Source organism: Taudactylus pleione, unplaced genomic scaffold (genome assembly GCF_031769625.1).
Source record: "Taudactylus pleione unplaced genomic scaffold, aTauple2 ptg000066l, whole genome shotgun sequence".
Taxonomy (NCBI): Eukaryota; Metazoa; Chordata; class Amphibia; order Anura; family Myobatrachidae; genus Taudactylus; species Taudactylus pleione.
In genome coordinates, this window is record NW_028284468.1 from 1,670,635 (window position 1) to 1,691,558 (window position 20,924).

A 20,924-nucleotide genomic window follows, 5' to 3' on the forward strand; every position below is an offset into this window, starting at 1 on the left:
TAAATCACAGAATTTGTGGGTTTTTCTGCTCCTATGCAATTATTAACCTCAATAACTTTCATTTCCACTCATTTCCAGTCTATTCTGAACACCTCACACCTCACAATATTGTTTTTATGGCCAAAAGATTGCACCAAGGTAGCTGGATGACTATGCTAAGCGACACGAGTGGGCGGCACAAACACGTGGCCCATCTAGGAGTGACACTGCAGTGGCAGACAGGATGGAAGTTTGAAAAACTAGGCCCCAAACAGTACATACTGCAAAGAAAAAAAAGAGGTGCAAGATGGAATTGTCCTTGGGCCCTCCCACCCACCCTTATGTTGTATAAATAGGACATGCACACTTTAACAATCCAATCATTTCAGCGCCAGGGTCTGCCACATGACTGTGGCTGAAATGATTGGTTCGTTTGGGCCCCCACAAAACAAGCTGGCAATTAATGTGTCCCTGCACAAACTGGCTCTACGGAGTCAAGATGTCGTCCTCATCCTCCTCATCCACCAATTCCTTGGATAAAACTGGAAAAAGGGATTTAGGTGTCCCTGGACTGCTTACGGTCTTAGCCAAAGTTTCTGAACTTGACAGTAACTTTTTATGAACGTGCTGCAGGTGGATGTTCCTAGGTGGTTAACGTCCCTACCCCTACTTATTTCACCTTTACATATGGTACATATGGCAAGACAGTTGTTGTCCGGATTTGGATAGAAATATTGCCAGACCAAAGAGGTGGAATGTTTGGTCTTCTGCCCAGGCATGACCGTGATGGGCTTTTTCATCCCACGGACAACAACTGTCTCCCCCGGAGCTTGATTTAAACAAACCACATCACCATCAGAATCCTCCTCGTCAACTTCCTCCTCAGTGCAAGCTACACCAGTATCCTCATCCTGTTGAACTTCAACAGTGACATCTTCAATTTGCATATCAGCAAGTGGACTGTGGGTGCTCCTTTCAGCACTTGCAGGGGGCGTGCAAATGGTGGAAAGAGCCACCTCTTCCCGTCCAGTGCTGGGAAGGTCAGGCATCGCAACCGCCACCACATTTGGATATATTTTTTTATTTGGTTTGGAGTGTACTTTGGGGGTTACAGCACCCTTTAACGGTCAAGCCAGCCGGCCCTTTACTTATGATACAGGCGCACGCTTGGCACTACTTTGTTGATGCACGTGCGGCTACTGCGCACACAATTCACAAACACAGAAAATATTTTTTTATTTGGTTTGGAGTGTACTTTGGGGGTTACAGCACCCTTTAACGGTCAAGCCAGCCGGCCCTTTACTTATGACACAGGCGCACGTTTGGCACTACTTTGTTGATGCACGTGCGGCTACTGCGCACACAATTCACAAACACAGAAAAAATATATATTTTTTTAGCACTTGGGGGGAGCACCCCTGACGGACAGAGCACCCTCTGGACACACACTACAGCACCCCTTTAGGACTGGGACACTGCACAGGACTTTGGAGTGGACACAGCCCCTATGGACAACTGACTGGACAACACAGTCCAGCCAGCCCCTATGGACTTTGAAGTAGTGGACACAGCCCCTATGGACAACAGCAGCACAGCACAACACAGCCAGCCCCTATGGACTTTGAAGCAGTGGACACAGCCCCTATGGACAACAGCAGCACAGCGCAGCACAGCACAGCACAACACTACTCTGCACTACACTACACTACACAGCCCAGCCAGCCCTAACTCCCACCCTCCCTCTTCACTGTCCACAGCCGAGTGAGAAAATGGTGCCGACGCGGGTACCTTATATAGGATCCAAAACCCGCGAGACCCGGAAGGTGGGATGATGACGTTTTACCTCGATTTCAGATCCCAGTCAGGCGGGAAAAGTCGAGCCTGACTCGGATCGGCCTCGGATCGGGGGGGCTCGGGGGGGGTTCGGATTTCAGAAATCCGAACCCGCTCACCCCTAGTCTAAAGGCGCATACACACTAGATGATATTTTACACGATTCGCCTTGATTTCGACGCATTAGAATGACAAATCATGTAAAATATGTCCAAATCGTGAGAGTCTACTCACGATCAGGATGCCGATGCGCGTACCCGTGGGTCGTACATCGCATCTTCAGATCTTGCCTACAGCAGGCAAGATCTGCCAATCTCGTACACGACGCACTGGAAATCGTTAAGGAAGCACAATAGATCACTGGTCAGATTGGACACTTTTTAGCACCATATCGTGGCCTGGATTGCCGGGGAGAGTTCAAGGGAATCATCGTCTAGTGTGTTGGCACCTTCAGGTCCAAAGCTCAGGTTTGACAAAAACTACTGTACCTGCATGGCCCACAATTCTACAGGAAGACTATTTTACGGATTTTCGAAGAAGAAAGTGGAACTTTTTGAAATAAGTAGACTATATTTTTAGAGAAACTAAAATAAAAAAAATAGCTTTAACGCAGCTGTGGAGCCATACAGTGGTAGTATAATACATTATTATTATTTTTTAAAATACTTACACTCACACATAAAGCTGTTAACCAAACCACAACATACATCTCTTCACTTATCTCTAAATATCTTCCAACCCGACATCTCCGCTCTGCACAAGATCTGCGTCTCTCATCCTTACGCATTACTTGTTCCCATGTACGGTTACGGGACTTTTTTTGAACTGCACCCACCATGTGGAATGCCCTTCCACGCACAATAAGACTTTCCACTAGTTTCCAAACATTAAAGCGTTCTCTGATAACGCACCTCTTCAGACAAGCTTATCAGATTCCAGAATCGCCTACATAACCTTTATAGCTTCCCTATCTAACTCTCTTCTTATAGTATACACAAATCACATTTTCTCTTTCCTCAATTTCACATCCTGCTAACCCTAGGCCAACTTTCCAGTGTGACTGGATCATGCAGCTCACCAAGAACATCTGCAATCGGGCTAGACCAATTTGCAATATGCAGCACCTATCCTTGTGTATCAACACCTATTTCCTTATAGATTGTAAGCTTGCGAGCAGGGTCCTCTTACCTTTATGTCTGTCGCTTATAACCCAGTGTTGTTATAGTAATGTTGTTTTTAAATTGTAAAGTGCACAGGAATATACTGCGCTATATAAGAAACTGTTAATAAATAATAAATACCAGACATTATAGCCTTTACACAAACATTTGCCCATTGGGTGGTAGGGTTCACGGCAGCTTATGGGAAATGTCATATTTTACGTAAGACAAATCATCAACACTTAAGGCGGATATCCACTAGCCGATATGCTCCATGAAAGGTATCATCTAGTGTTTGCCCTGCAGTGCCGGCTCAATGTCATTAACGACATTGAGCATCCACACTGAGCGATATCATTCACCTCCCTCATCCCCGTACTTGCAGAACCTCACAATATCGTCAGGTTGCCCTGCAATTACGGGTGATGAAAATGTCGTCGACGACCAGCGGGAGCGCGTATCGCTGGTCGTTGACTGCATACCCACTGGACGATACTACGGATGATGAATGATAATGATATCGTTATCGTTCAAATCGTCCAATTCATCATCGAGTGGATACGCGCCTTTACACTAGTAGTAAAAGTAAATGTACAGAGAAACGCATTCTGCAATGACATCACTTTGTTCATGTATATAGAAAGATACATTTCAACAAAATTGCCTTCTGAGATATATTTAATTAAGAATAATTTTAAATTGGTTATTGCAGTATATTTACTGAGGACCTACATGTCTCTCTGATTATGACAGAAGCTCTGTATAAGTGGATCGCTAATTAAATAATGCAGTTTTTTTCTCTTCTTCAATGTATTTCCCAAACAGGAACAGAGACTTAATAAAGAAGTATAGAATTCCTTGTAAGGGTGAAAAAAAAAATCTTTAAACTAAGCGCCTGATTCTAACCCGTTCACTAAGCTGCAGACGCACGCTATAGGCGATTATCACACGTTTGTGCATGCGTATGCGTCAAAGTACACATGCGTGAACCAGTCACTGCAGCTGGGAATTGTGCGCTCGTAGTATTCAGGCCCTGATTCAGAGCCGGACGCTCTGACAGAGCGCTCGCTCTGAATCAGGGCTGTCCCTCCTAATTTTTGGAGCGGCCTCCTGGCCGCTCGCATAGCTGTGGGTGACCACCCACAGCTATAGCGAGCGGCCAAAATGATGGTCGCGATGGTCAAGACCATCGCGACCATCGGGCTTGCGACGAGACCCTTGTGGTAGGGTCTCGTTGCCGCAAGCCCTGGAGTGCTTTTGGCTCTATCAAAGCCAAAAGCACTCCCACTGACATCACTAGAGATGTCAGTGGGGCCGGCCTCAGACGGTAGGCGTTCCCATGGGAGCGCCTCCGTCTTGGCAGCCACGCCCCCGGCACGCCCACCAAAGGGGGCGTGCTGTCAATCACCATCCACAGCACGCCCCCTTTGATGCGAGACTCATAACGACGGCTTGGCCGACGTCATTTGGGTCTCGCGCATGCGGACGACGGAGCCGCCTCCGTCGTGCGCATGCGCACTTGGGCAACATCGACCCGCTTGCGAGCACTCAGCGCTTGCGAGAGGGTCTGAATCACTGAGGTTGTGGGTTCGATTCCCACCATGGCCCTAACTGTGTGGAGTTTGTAAATTCTCCCTGTGCTTGCGTAAATTTCCTCTGGGTACTCCAGTTTAATCCCACACTCCAAATTTATACTGGTAGGTTAATTGGCTCCCATCAAAAATTAACCCTAGTGTCTATGTTTGTGAGCATGTGATAGGGAACATTGGGCCTGATTCAGACCCGGTCGCAAGCGCTGAGCGCTTGCAACCGGGTCGATGGTGGCCCACAGCGCTTGCGCACGACAGAGCCAACGCCGTCGTGTGCATGCGCGAGAGACGGCTAGCGACGGACAATCCGTTGCTCCGGGTCTCGCACCGAAGGGGGCAAGCTGTCAATGTTGAGTGAACGTCTGCTGTTTGGGGGCGGCCCCACTGACATCAAGAGTATATATATATTCTTTTTCTGACAAACATTGTGTTTTTACATACAACAAACATAAAAGAGTAGTATATGGGTGCACTAGTCGAGAATTAGGTAATAATTCTTAAAAATTAACTTTTATTGGTAATTGATTAAAATAGTCCCTCTAAAGATTCATAAATGGCGAAGTATTAAAAATAAAAGATTAAAGAAAGAATTAAAGTTTAAAAATAATATGCCAAGGGCTCCGTCACCAAATGGCAGACTTATATTCTTCCTCTCAGACCGTCTACTATTATGTCTGTAAATGTATAAACCTTGATTATCTGAGTATTTTGTGTGAATAAATATTTATTTGAATCAATTGTTATCTGGTTTATTTATTTATGTCTTCTAAATACAAAGCACTGTGATCACCATCCGCTCCAAAATGATGTCTATAAGTGCTTTCCAGCACAATTCTGCCAGATGAATGATAATAATCCTGCTGTTATCAAGTTGTTACAAAATATAGCAACTCTGCAGAGTAATAACAACGTATCAGTCTATCTCTGCTATTCAGATAGTAACATAGTTGGTATTTCAATCAGTAGTATCTTTATCCATTTATATTTCAATTATTTATTTCACTCTTATGATGCCAAATAACATGCCATCAAATGCACATCAATCTATTTATGACATATATCACCAGCAGTTATAGAATGATGTCAATGAAGCGTGTATATGAGCAGTGCTTCTAAATACTACAGGACCTCAAGAACATATGTATATTATTAATTGATCATCGATGCCGCACAGCATCAAGTCAGGTACATTGAATACATATGGTGCTTATGAAAAAATATCCAGTTAAGTTGATTCATCCACACAATAATCCCAGTAAACAGTGTTCTATCCAATTATATCTCTTATTAATATTAGATGTATAACAAGGTTTATAGATTAATTGTGGTCACATTCAATACTGCAAAGCAGCGTATATGTGTATTAAACACATTAAATCAATACTATATGGACAATATCAGTTGTTAAATCACATCCATATTTACTGTTACTCATAGATGTCACAAAAATGATCAAACAGGCTACATATCCACTAGGTATATCACAACAGTGCTTATGAGTGCCACCATTTTAATATATATATTTTATTTGCAATGCTGTTACACCTAAATTGATTTAATGTATTTGCTGCTTAATACACTTCATATGGTGATCCTCAATGTTATAAGACTGTCTTTTGTCTCATTATTTATTCATTAATGATGAGATTGTCATTCACTGTCTCCTAAATGAGGACACTCTTTTTGATTTATATTGAGTAACAGATCGATATATATATTTACAAAGCACATTAAATCAGTGCTTATCAATGCCACAATTAATCAAACAGTATATGTTTTGTCTCAGGGCACATTAAATTAGTGCTCCCAGACGCCGCAGAAACGTACATATATTTGCAGAGCACATTACATTAGTGCTTATGGACACCACAATGTGAACCACATAATACTTCTAAAGGTATCAGACATAGGTAGACATAGTTTGTAATTAACGGAGGTTGCTGCTCAAACTGCGTGTAACCGCTAAGTAAAAATCGGCATTGTTTTTTAACATAAGGTGAACGGGGCCCTCAATTGAAAAACTTCTGGCCTATATTCCCTCAAATAAACGATCTCATATTGAGATTGCTATTACCTTTCCAATCAAAATGGCCAGTTTCAGTATCAATCAGGATCTAACTAATAGACAGGAAAAATGGCAAAATGAGGCTAGTAATTTTTTCTCTAATGAGAATTTAATCAGAACTGGTGATAAAAATGATTGGTCCACAGGGCTACAGGAATTGAAGAAGATTCTACTCAAACAATCTAGAACACGCTGGAATAGGCTCACATTTGATAACTATGTAAAGAATAATATGATACCAAGAGGTCTTAGACCGAGGGTTTTTCCCTCGTTTGAATTGGCCAATGATTTATTGAAAAAAGAATGGGAAGATGCCCTTTCCAAGTGTTCATTTGAATTAATCAAAATTCTGATTAAACATGATGAAACAGTTTTAGAACAGTGTACTAAAGAAATAAACTGTATCAGTGATAAACTCAAACAATTTGAAAATCTTGAAGAATTTCAGAAAACTTATCAAAAACACATTGTGGAAGTAGAAAATATGGAAAAACTTATAATAGAACGGAAAAGATGCAAATTCCAACGAGATACAAATGATTATGCAGAAAATCAGGTATTTCAGTGGAGAAAATCAAAAATAAGGACAACACAAACTGATTATAATTATACTACCTCAGAGGTAGATTCATCAGACTCTGACCACGGTGATATGTCATCAACTTTAAACAAATACACTCTTGGCCAGAGGGATCTTTTAGAGAGAGGACCAGAAACTCAAAATTTCAATATAAAAGGACCAGGAGAGGGAGGAAGAAATTTAAGAACAAGGAACACTGGAGGAAGATGGGAGAAACCCAAAATATACAGGAAGAGATACTAATGGACAAACAAACGGAATTGCAGATTATTAATCTATCCAATAGGATCCTTACAGAACCTCAAAAAATAATTCTGAGTAAAGGATTATCCTATTCTCCAACGCAAACTATGAATAGATTCGAACTGGAGAAAGATATACATCTTTTTGCAAGGAAATTATTTCTTAAAAAGTTTTTTCTCAACAAAGAAGATCTTCCTAAAAATTATAATTCTCAAGATATTACACTATGTACCAGTGAAGAACCATCCCTCTTAATACATCAATTTGACAAGAGTGAAGAAAGAGAAGCTTTGGAGACTTTAATTGAATTACAAAATAATAATGAAATATCTGACTCCCTGATAAAAATCCCTGATAAACCTCTCCTGAAGAAAAAATCAACGTTCTTTCCCGATATTAATAGTAATCCACACATCAAAATATTCATTGATTTAGTATCACGAGATCTTGACAAGCTAGTAATGAGGAAAGAGAGGATGAAACGTAATATCAGTAAAGAAGAACAAGATGCTCTCACTGATATACAAAAATGGCCAGATGTCCTTATAAAACCATCTGACAAAGGTGGAAACATAGTTCTTTGGCCTAGAGAAATGTATCTGAAGGAAGCGGAAAACCAACTCCTGAAATCTCAATGTTATAAAAAATTAGCATGCCATCCAACAATTGAATTTTTGAAAGAATATAACACCTTGATTCAACAGGCAAGGGATACAGGTATAATAGACAAAACTCAGTTTGAATACCTAGAGACAAAGGAACCCAAAGTGGCGACATTTTATATGTTACCAAAAGTCCACAAGGATAAATTAAAACCACCTGGTAGACCTATTGTCTCGGGTATCAATAATTTAACTGAGAAGGCGAGCTGCTTTATTGACCAACACTTAAGATCATATGTTGTAAGCCTACCATCATATGTTAGGGACACCATGGACATTCTGACGAAAATAGAAGATCTGACTATTTCTACGGGGACATGGTTGGTCACATGTGATGTGGAATCCCTGTATACTAGTATACAACATACTAGAGGATTGCATGCAATTGAATATTTTTTAAGCATGGATATTCATTCAGAGTTCAAGAAATTCCTGCTTCAACTTCTTGAGTTCATTTTGACAAGGAATTTTTTCACCTTCAATGGCGGCTTCTTCCTGCAGCAGAGGGGGACTGCAATGGGCACAGCGTGTGCACCAACCTATGCAAATTTATACATGGGTTGGTGGGAAAAAGAACATGTCTTTACAGACAGTAATGAATGCTATACCCAGCATGTCCTCCTCTGGCTGCGTTACATAGATGACCTCTTCATAATATGGGATGGAGACAAAGATACATTTGAGAAATTTACAACTACTCTCAATTCTAATGATTTCAACTTGAAACTCACCATAGAGATGAGTCAACAGTCCGTGAGTTTCTTAGATCTATTAATCTCAGTTAAAGAAGATGGTCATCTGATTTCTGATATGTACAGAAAACAAACAGCAACAAACAGTATCCTACATGCAACAAGCTCCCACCCAAGATCGGTAATATCTGGTATACCCAAAGGAGAATGTTTGAGAACGCGCAGGAACTGTGCTGAGGAAGAAACCTTCAAAATAAGAGCTAAGGAATTGGACCAGAGGTTGACAGCAAGAGGATATAGCAAAAGGTCCACACGGAAAGCATTTCATCTGGCCAAACAGAAAAGAAGAGAGTTACTGATTCATCCTAAACCTAAACAAACATCTATGGGTCAAGAACAGCAAACATTGAGATTCATTGGTACATTCTGTCAAGAGAATCAAAAAATTAGAGAGATCATTCAAAATCATTGGCATGTTTTAAGAGCTGATCCAGATTTATTATTATTATTGGAGATAGAGTCCAAATTTCCTGGAGGAGGTCCAGGAATTTAAGAGACTCCCTGGTACACAGCCATTATAAATCAGAACCCACTGTTAGACCAACCACCAAAGGATTCTTTAGCTGTGGTCATTGTAAAGCATGCCAACACATGATTAATACAAAACAATTCTCAGACAGATATAATCACACGTGGCAGATTCAGGATTTTCTAAACTGTAATTCACGAAATGTCATCTATTGTCTAATATGCCCCTGCAATCTTCGATATATAGGCATGGCCAGCAGACCCTTTAAACAAAGACTGCTTGAACATGCAGGAAATATCCGGAATGTGGATGCGGATCAGAAGAAATTTAAAATATTGACTACGGTAGCCAGACACTTTTTAATTTTTCATCAAAGTAACCCACGTTTACTTAAAGCATTTGCAATGGAAAAAATTAAAACAGATGGTAGAGGAGGTGAAACAACTAAACAACTTCTCAGAAGAGAAGCACGCCTTATATTTTTGATGGGATGTGTTCACCCTTGGGGCTTAAATGAAAAGAATAATTATTCTGTCTTTTTATGAGTGAATATAATCATTTTATCATATATATACTTTGGATAAAATTCTTATTGGACAGTCCAAACAACAGATATATCATGTTATCCTATCTACATAAGGGGAGTTTTTACAAACATAATATTATTTTAGGGCATGAGAGTCATAAGTTTTATTTTTTTATTCTCTCTCTTATAATTTTCACAGTTTATTTTGGTTTTGGTTTTTATTACACAGCACATCATCACTTTATTATCTTATAATATAGGGATATAGATTATATATGAATTATTCACAATTTATTAATATTTTACGAAGAATTAGATTAAAATATACACTTATATATAATTTTCATAAAAGATATTAGTCCTAATGAGAAGGACTTCTAATTTATTTTATTTAAAATTATGTGGGATTATTATATCACTATATAATATATAATCACTTATTCTATCACTTGGTTCTAAGTAGATGAGGAGACCTGATATATGTATAATAACTAGTATAAGGAATTTTATATATGTGAAAAATATGTTCTATTCAAATAAATATAAATTGGATTCCTATATAAATATAAATTGGATTCCTACATAGCATAACATCATAATATCAAGGATATTATAATCCTCTATCTGATCTGTAGATGAATTCTATTACAGCTGGAATGTATAGGATCATCTTTTCAATGATCCATTATTTAGGTCTGGTACTAAAATTGGCAATCAACTAGAATTCCTGTCTTCATTTCTATAGAACACTGATTTGCAGTAAGGAAATTGGAATGCACAGGATCATTCTTTCAATGATCCATTACTTATGTCTGATACTAGAATCGGCAATCTATCTCCACGGAGTACTGATTGGTAGTAAGGAAAGGTAAGGGTATTTAAACGCCCTAATCACCCCCATCTGGTTGATTCCTTGATAAAGCCATAGGTGAAATGCGCATCGGGTCTATGCTGAGGGCCCCGTTCACCTTATGTTAAAAAACAATGCCGATTTTTACTTAGCGGTTACACGCAGTTTGAGCAGCAACCTCCGTTAATTACAAACTATGTCTACCTATGTCTGATACCTTTAGAAGTATTATGTGGTTCACATTGTGGTGTCCATAAGCACTAATGTAATGTGCTCTGCAAATATATGTACGTTTCTGCGGCATCTGGGAGCACTAATTTAATGTGCCCTGAGACAAAACACATACTGTTTGATTAATTGTGGCATTGATAAGCACTGATTTAATGTGCTTTGTAAATATATTATATATCGATATGTTACTCAATATAAATCAAAAAGAGTGTCCTCATTTAGGAGACAGTGAATGACAATCTCATCATTAATGAATAAATAATGAGACAAAAGACAGTCTTATAACATTGAGGATCACCATATGAAGTGTATTAAGCAGCAAATACATTAAATCAATTTAGGTGTAACAGCATTGCAAATAAAATATATATATTAAAATGGTGGCACTCATAAGCACTGTTGTGATATACCTAGTGGATATGTAGCCTGTTTGATCATTTTTGTGACATCTATGAGTAACAGTAAATATGGATGTGATTTAACAACTGATATTGTCCATATAGTATTGATTTAATGTGTTTAATACACATATACGCTGCTTTGCAGTATTGAATGTGACCACAATTAATCTATAAACCTTGTTATACATCTAATATTAATAAGAGATATAATTGGATAGAACACTATTTACTGGGATTAGTGTGTGGATGAATCAACTTAACTGGATATTTTTTCATAAGCACCATATGTATTCAATGTACCTGACTTGATGCTGTGCGGCATCGATGATCAATTAATAATATACATATGTTCTTGAGGTCCTGTAGTATTTAGAAGCACTGCTCATATACACGCTTCATTGACATCATTCTATAACTGCTGGTGATATATGTCATAAATAGATTGATGTGCATTTGATGGCATGTTATTTGGCATCATAAGAGTGAAATAAATAATTGAAATATAAATGGATAATGATACTACTGATTGAAATACCAACTATGTTACTATCTGAATAGCAGAGATAGACTGATACGTTGTTATTACTCTGCAGACTGAATCGGTTGCTATATTTTGTAACAACTTGATAACAGCAGGATTATTATCATTCATCTGGCAGAATTGTGCTGGAAAGCACTTATAAACATCATTTTGGTCACAGTGCTTTGTATTTAGAAGACATAAATAAATAAACCAGATAACAATTGATTCAAATAAATATTTATTCACACAAAATACTCAGATAATCAAGGTTTATATATTTACAGACATAATAGTAGACGGTCTGAGAGGAAGAATATAAGTCTGCCATTTGGTGACGGAGCCCTTGGCATATTATTTTTAAACTTTAATTCTTTCTTTAATCTTTTATTTTTAATACTTCGCCATTTATGAATCTTTAGAGGGACTATTTTAATCAATTACCAATAAAAGTTAATTTTTAAGAATTATTACCTAATTCTCGACTAGTGCACCCATATACTACTCTTTTTTGTTTGTTGTATGTATAAGTAATAGTAGTAGGTAGCACCCCCTTGGTGTAATATTAATAATATATAATATTTACTTTGCATTTACAAGGTGGTTGTTGAGCTAAATCTGTGCGGTGCTTTATGTTTTTCATTAAACATTGTGTTTTTCAAAGGATACAAATTATCCCTTCCAAATGGAGTTATAACTCGATGATTGTATGCTACAAATATTCTAATATTAGACTCCACATTCTATGTTGTGTTGCCAAGCAGCATTTCTTGGTGTCTTTTTAGGAGTCAAAGGATTCTGTTTATGTAGCACCATACCATTGTAGTGGTGCATGCTGATTCATTGTATTTATTATTAATGTATATGTTTTATTTTTAATATTTTTATTATTTTTCATATTTTACTTTTTTTATTAATTTCATTGTGCTCTTTTCCTTATTTCCATTTTTGTTTCTTTCAAATATTTTTTATGACTCATTTCATTGTTTGTTATGTGCTATAAAGATGTGTCACTCTATTAAACTACACCTTTTATTTGACTAGCGCCCCACGTTTTTTCCTTTTTGTATTTTTCCTGAACGGAATCAAGTGGTTGGAGCATCGATGGGAGAAGTGTATTGAAGTAAATGGAGACTTTGTTGAAAAATAAATGCCATTCGAACTTACATTTCTCTGTTATTCATGCTCAGGACACCGACTTTTGGATCCACCCTCGTAAACAAATTTTACTTCAGAGGCCACGAACAAAATGTAGTGTATTTTTGCGATGGCCACATTACTTATTATAGCAAGTAAAATACAACTTGTTATGTCTATAACATTTTTAGAAAACTGCTCATCAGTAAAAGTAAAAGTGTGGAATATAAAATACCCTAAAATAATAAGATATACAGTCAGGTGCATAAATATTGGGACATTGACAGAATTTGCATATTTTGGCCTCTATTCACCACCACAATGGCTTTGAAATTAAACAAACAAGTTGTGCTTTAACTGCAGACTTTCAGATTTAATTTGAGGGTAACTACATCCAAATCAGGTGAACGGTGTAGGAATTACTTTTTAAGGGGCCAAAAGTAATGGGACAAACTAAACAATCCTAAATCCAACTTTCACTTTTTAATACTTTGTTGCAAATCCTTTGCAGGCAATTACAGCCTGAAGTCTGGAACGCATAGACATCACCAGACGCTGGGTTTCATCCCTGGTGATGTTCTGCCAGGCCTCTACTGCAAATGTCTTCAGTTCCTGCTTGTTCTTGGGGCGTTTTTCCTTCAGTTTTGTCTTCATCAAGTGAAATGCATGCTCAATCGGATTCAGGTCAGGGGATTGACTTGGCCGTTTCATAACATTCCACTTTTTAGCCTTAACAAACTCTTTGGTTGCTTTTGCAGTATGCTTCGGGTCATTGTCTATCTGCACTGTGAAGCGCCGTCCAATGAGTTCTGAAGCATGTGACTGAATATGAGCATATAATATTGCCCGAAACACTTCAGAATTCATTCTGCTGCTTTTGTCAGTAGTCACATCATCAATAAATACAAGGGAACCAGTTCCATTGGCAGCCATACATGCCCACGCCATGACACTACCACCACCATGCTTCACTGATGAGATGGTATGTTTTGGATCATGAGCAGTTCCTTTCCTTCTCAATACTCTTCTCTTCCCATTACTCTGGTACAAGTTGATCTTTGTCTCATCTGTCAATAGGATGTTGTTCCAGAACTTTAATGGCTTTTTTAGATGTTGTTTGGCAAACTCTAATCTGGTCTTCCTGTTTGAGGCTCTCCAATGGTTTACATCTTGTGGTGAATCCTCTATATTCACTCTTGTGAAGTCTTCTCTTGATTGTTGACTTTGACACATATACACCTACCTCCTGGAGAGTGTTTCTTGATTTGGCCAACTGTTGTGAAGGGGTTTTTCTTCACCAGGGAAATAATTCTTCTGTCACCCACAACAGTTGTTTTCCGTGGTCTTCCGGGTCTTTTGGTGTTTCTGAGCTCTCCGGTGCGTTCTCTCTTTTTAAGAATGTTCCAAACAGTTGATTTGGCCACACCTAATGCTTTTGCTATCTCTCTAATGGGTTTGTTTTGATTTTTTTCAGCCTAATGATGGCTTGCTTCTTTGGATGTCATATTGAGAGTCGACACCAACTGATTCCAAATGCAAATGTCACACCTAGAATGAACTCCAGACCTTTTACCTGCTTAATTGATAATGAAATAATGAGGGAAATGCCCACACCCATCCATGAAATAGCTTTTGAGTTGATAGTCCCATTACTTTTGGCCGCTTAAAAAGTGGGAGGCACATATAGAAACCATTGTAATTCCTCCACCGTTCACCTGATTTGGATGAAATTACCCTCAAATTAAATCTGAAAGTCTGCAGTTAAAGCACATCTTGTTTTTTCATTTCAAAGCCATTGTGGTGGTGAATAGAGGCCAAAATATGAAAATTGTCAAGGTCCTAATATTTATGCACCTGACTGTATTTACTGTGTTTTCCTGCTCTCTGCATGAACCCCGTGAGGGGTGATTGATAGACAGATGGGGAAGTATCACTATCTAAATTTCAGATTTGCATAAGAACCAGAAAGTACTTCACACAGATTTGGCAATGTGAAGTAAAATGTGACATTAATGAAGACCCAGAGTTATGTCACTGCTGCTATCCCTGGTTAGTGCTGCGTGTGACAATTATCTGGTAGCATTGACCCTTGTCTCTAGGGATGAAGGAATAAGTTGAACAACATCTCAGTTATGGGTCAGGCAGGTCATCATTGTCTGACATTTGGTGCCTCAGTACCCAGGGATGAGGGGCATCGGACTTGGATTTAGCACAGTGAGAGGTTCTATGGAGGTAACCCCGGTTTTCACCACATGACCAGAACATGGTGCGATGATGCACTCTCACTAGTCCGTACTGGCTGCTAGATCCCTCAACAAGGAGTTGTTTAGAAGATCTATTGGAAACCATCTCAAATCAGTTGCTGGAACCAGAGAGTACAACTGTCATTGCTGCCAACTATGCTGTTCCATCTCTTTACCTGCTTTGGTGATCTTCTTTATCTTCTTGGTTACAGTATCTGCTATTGAACATTGGAAACAACTGCCCTGACCCTTTTTTACAGCAGTGAGAATGTCACTAAAGTAGCACACAGGGCCACACACAATTATTCCAAATGACAGATAATAACAAGTGTGCCTTTGCAGTAAGTACCCTTAGATGTGATAAATGGTGAAGGACATTTATGGATGATAGCAGATGACTGTTTAAAGAGTTCTATGGTTACTCGTTCATGTTTCATGTCTCGGCCTTCTGCTGTCTCATCTCACTCCAATCGTTACCCCACTGTTAGCTACACAGAAATGTCAGTCACCACTTGCTGCTTTATTATTGGAGTCTAATATTGCTGCTGCCTAACAACAGCCATCCTTATTTTATCCACCAATTGTTATATGAATACCTTCTGTATCATCTCCACATCTCTTAGATTGTAAACTCGTTTGAGCAGGGCCATATTTACCTTGTATTCCAATTGAGTATGTAATGTATGTCTTATAATGATCTCTGCAACTGGATGAATCACACTGTTGAATGTACTCTTCAGGTAGCCTTGACAGTAACATGGAATGATCGCCTGAGATGATGTGAGCTAATCATATCCACTCATGTGAAGCCCCCTTTGCCCTGGTATGCCTCACTGCTACCTAGGATATGGGTATGAAATACCGGAAGTCAGGATGTGTCCTGACAAAATACAGACAGCGGCATCCCGATGGTCGGTATCCCATCAGGGATTGGGTAAGTATACTAACCCTTCTCCACTTAACCCTAACCATCCCTTCTTGTAGCCTACCCTAAGCCTAATCCTCATAAATAAAGGATAATAATAATAATCCTCCCCATTAGTGTCTAAACCTAAGTCTCTCCCCTTTGTGCCTAAACCTAACTCTCCCTCCTTAGTCCCTAACCCTAACCCCCCCAGTGGTGCCTAACCCTAACCCCCCTAAGGATGCCTAACCTAACCCCTAAAAAACCTAACCCGGCTATGCTGCCTAAAACTAACACTCCCCTCACCCCCACATGGCTAACAAATAAAACGCCCCGGCTTACCTTGTTCAGGATGTCGTCTGTTTAGATTCCAGTGTCGGGATTAAGATAGGTGCCTATCATTAGTCCCGTGTCTGGCTTGCAACTCCGCAATTTCAACCAGCACATCCCGTGTGCCGGTCTCCTAACTACATCCCCTACCTAGACTCCTGGCATGTAATATGGTGGGTGGATTCCATGCCATTAAGGGTCATTTACAAAGCAGAAAAAAGTATCCCCATGGCATAGAGTAAGTGTCGTGTTTTACACCTTACACATTTTTTGCTTGTTTTTAGATATCTGAATGGTCATGTTTAGGAATTTACAAGGTCTAGATGGCGTTGTGTGATTAAAAAAACACTACAATATAACAATGAATATAACAATGAATAAATAAATGATGAATTAATTAGTTGATAAAAATTAAATTATGGACTGTAATTCACTAGAAAAAAATGGAGAACAAAGGAAAACAAATAATGCAAACATATACTGCAAAACTAAAGGAGATGATAGACATATATAAACAGACAAAGAAGTGGCATTAGAGTGGTAGGACACAAAATCTTACAGAGATGACAAGCTACAAGGCTTTAATTTCAGAATGTCATAAGGGAGCTAGCAATGGTAATTAAATATTAATGAATATTACTATATAAAAATTAAGTAACAAAATATAGTGATTGAGAAATAAAATTATAATTGGTTAATGGAATACTACACTGGAATACTATAGTGTGTTAAATACTTTGTGAAGTTAATCCCACAGTATGAATTATGAAACAAAGTATGTTCCCTGAAAGCCTTAGAGCAGACTTTTATTCACAAAGGGCATAGCTGGGAACCGGTGTTCCTGATCTATCCTGACGTTGCTTTTATGCAGTGAATAGCAGTCTTAAACGCTCTAATGTCAGACACTTTTTTACAAATTGGGGGTGTACGCTATTTCTTTATTAAAATTAAAAACGTCTACTAGATCTATTGGGATCGTTTCTTTTTCTCCATCCAGTACACTCCAGATTGTGTTTCTACAAATTAAAATTCAAAATGTACAATGGCTAACAAAGATGAATGTGCATGTAATAGATAAGAATAATGGAGAAATAATTAAAAGGAAATAATGAAGCGGATACATTTGACTTTATCGAGATCAAGGATTAAAATAGGAAATAATGAAAAAAAAGTAAACAATATAGATTAATAATGAAAACAATATGGTAAACAGAATATAAATTAATAGAGCATGCAGACACTGTGTAAGCAATAGTGTAATTATTTAAATGGAAAAAAAATAATTAAAAATAAATGCATAATGAGAAAAAAAGAGTACAGGATATGCATAAAAATTGTGGTCAAACTCTTTGAGGAAGTTGAATGTAAGTATTGTTTCTCTTCCTGACAGAAGAACCCACTGAAAAAAAAATGTGTGATTTAATTTCTTGAAAAGAGAATCTGCTGAGGAAGCCCAAATCCACTTTGGGAATGCTTACTGAGTAGAAGGAAGCTAAAAGACAATTGAGTTAGTCGTCTACACTAACAAACCCATCAATGAATGCTGTGTTGATGAGCTAGATGGCACACATAAAACTAACAAGTAATCTGTTTATAAATAAATAATTTTAAAAGTACTACAGTGGATCCCAGACTGGGTGCTGTGGCAACCTGGTGTGCCATAGGGCACTTGCAGGGATGCCAAGGATTGGTGGTCCATTATCAAATACATTTTTATTATGGTCATTGTGGTAGGCAAAACCAGTGCTGGTGTTCATCAATCATAAAATATGGAGAAAAACAGAAGCACAACCCTGCCCACCACCATATAACTGACCCTAAGGATGACATAAACACAATTTACATAATTTAATAAATTTAGCTGAATTTCTCAATAAGAAACTTTTGGTCTAGGTGTGCTGTGAAAAAAATGCTGATACTCTAGGGAGCAGTGATTCATGAAAGTTTTGGGAACCATTGCTGCTACTCTGGAAATGCTATCCCAGGATAGCATTACCAGAACAGGGTGTACTGCTTTGTATCTTAATAAACACACTCCCCCAATAACTACAGCAACAGCCCTTACTATATCTTGTGATCATCAATCTCTTTAAATACATTGCAGCAATATTAAATTAATCATAACTGTTTCATGCAAATTCATCTATTGTACTTAATATAAAGTATATTTCATCATTTAAACTCATTATATTATTCCATCCACCGGTTATATCTTTTTAGTTCTCAACTTCTGTACTTAATTCCTTAATTTTCATTAATTTAATCATATTCAAATTTCATTTACCACAGCTAGCTTCATCAAGACAATGTGAAATGTAAAACTTTAGCTTGTAATAAGTGTAAAAGTATATTCCATTACATCAGTTCCATTTATTTGCATTCATTGTTTTCATTAACATTTAATATTATTAATTATTCTATCCGTTACTATTGCAATAGTTTTTTAATATCATTCTTTTTCCTATGTTCTCCCTCTTTTTAATAATTTACTACAATCCCTAATTTCTTGTTTCATTACTTAATCATTTTTCATTTATCATTACATTTTTATTTTGAATATATATCAATATCATTATTTTATTAGCAATCCTATATACACCCACCACCTTCGGCTCATGGAACACGTTTTTTGCTGTAGCTCCTTGGACATTCAGATCTAGGAAATCCAAAGTCACATGACCTCACATGCACACTTCACCCAGTGTTTTATTACAAAAAAACGGCTAAACCCGTAAACTGGCCTAGTCCACAGAGGAGGGGATATTATGGTGTACATTTACTAAAAGTCAATTTCACACATTTACTAACACTTAAAACAAATAATCAAAAATTGTCTGTTAGTAAATGTGTGATTTAGCCACAGAAACACAACATCAATTTAGATAAAATTGAACTAAATTAAAATCGATACAAATCAGCCTTTAGTAAATTTATCCCTTGGTGTCAGATAACATTTTTATACTTTTACTTTTGCATCTGGTGCACTTTACAAAGGAAATCAAATTTTTATCCACACAAAAATCTATGTAATAAAAACAGTAAAATACAAATGTAACAAATGTAAAAACAGCACAGATTTTCTCAATGCTCTGATGAGCAATATCTTAGGAGAAAAATGTAAAAGCTGAGGTAACGAAGGTATCTAATGCAAGCAGGGGCCCTAAAGTGATAACAGAAGGACGTCTGGTTTGTAATTTTCTGTTGGCATATGCCATACCAATAATCCCTAACAACAATCATGCCAAGTTCGCACAGGGCACATCCAAGAGAGAACAGACAAGAGTGCTGCATATGTGCTTGATAGACAAATAGATTCATTGCCACCAAAACAATAAGTGCATATTTTTGCACCATTGTGGGGTCTTTTGAAATGCTAAAATGGAGATGAAATTAAATATTCCCTGACTACAGTACCCATGTAAATATGTATTACTGCCAGAACAAGTACCTTTAGACAGTCTATGATGGCTTACGAATGCCCATCAGGAAAGTAGTCAATTGGAAATTTTCACATGTGTATTTTCCACATTTCTGATTGTAATAGAACTCCTATATTCTGTTGTGTATTGTATCCACACTTAGCCATTTTATTGGCTCCTTTGTCATTGGTTGGTTTAGGGTACTCAGCAAAGTGAAAGAAGCCTATACTAGCACATACTCGCGTTGGCAAGAAAAAGAAACCCCCACTAATCTACCTCACGGTGGTTACATGCTCATACAGTAATGTATGTGTATTATTCTACACACATGTAATTGCATGATAATGTGACTACAGTCTATACATACAGTATTAAGCTATAGTGGATAAATGTGTTACTTTATAAAATATACACTTATGTCCCGTTAAGCCAAAAGGAAAGTTAACTTGCACATACTGTACATACCTGCTTGTTCAGGAAGATGTAGATAATGGGGTTGTACACAGTGCTGCTCTTTGCAAGTACAGAAGGTATGATGCTAGCAGCAGGGGTGATGAGACCAGGCTTTCCAAACGTAGCAATCAGTGCCATTATCCCGTACGGCATCCAGCAGAGAAGAAAGCAGATAACCATCACAATGACCATGATAAGGACCTTCTGCTCCCGAGTACGGGCTGTTACTGTAGTGACACCACTGACCTGTAGGACATAAAGAGGCATTCTAAGTTTCTCATACATAATAGTATTTTAGGGATTGTCCATTCGTGGTGGACAACTTGTTCTCAAAAAGTCCTGCGCCCTCCACAGACAGAAATACTCACAATAGGCACACCCCTGCTTGATAAACAGTCCTACTAACCACAATATATGATCCTGATTCTTTCAAATATGTTACTGAACTACCGTATATGCTACTTTTCACGCCATTGTCAGTGCTCTCAACACAAAGAACATAGAGAAAATACCCCCATCGCAATATTGATGAGCTCTTGGTTCCAGGAGTCTAAAAATAATTTTAACAGGGATGGTAC

General features: G+C 38.1%; 1 protein-coding gene across 1 annotated transcript in view; it reads right to left on the bottom strand.

Annotated features, from left to right (window-relative positions):
* LOC148534370 (vertebrate ancient opsin-like) overlaps window positions 1-20,924 on the bottom strand; it is a 284,420-nt gene that overhangs the window by 123,470 nt on the left and 140,026 nt on the right. Inside the window, exon 3 of the mRNA XM_088466808.1 lies at window positions 20,359-20,592. Within this exon, the coding sequence (XP_088322934.1) occupies window positions 20,359-20,592 (234 nt within the window). The remainder of the gene's footprint in view (window positions 1-20,358; window positions 20,593-20,924) is intronic.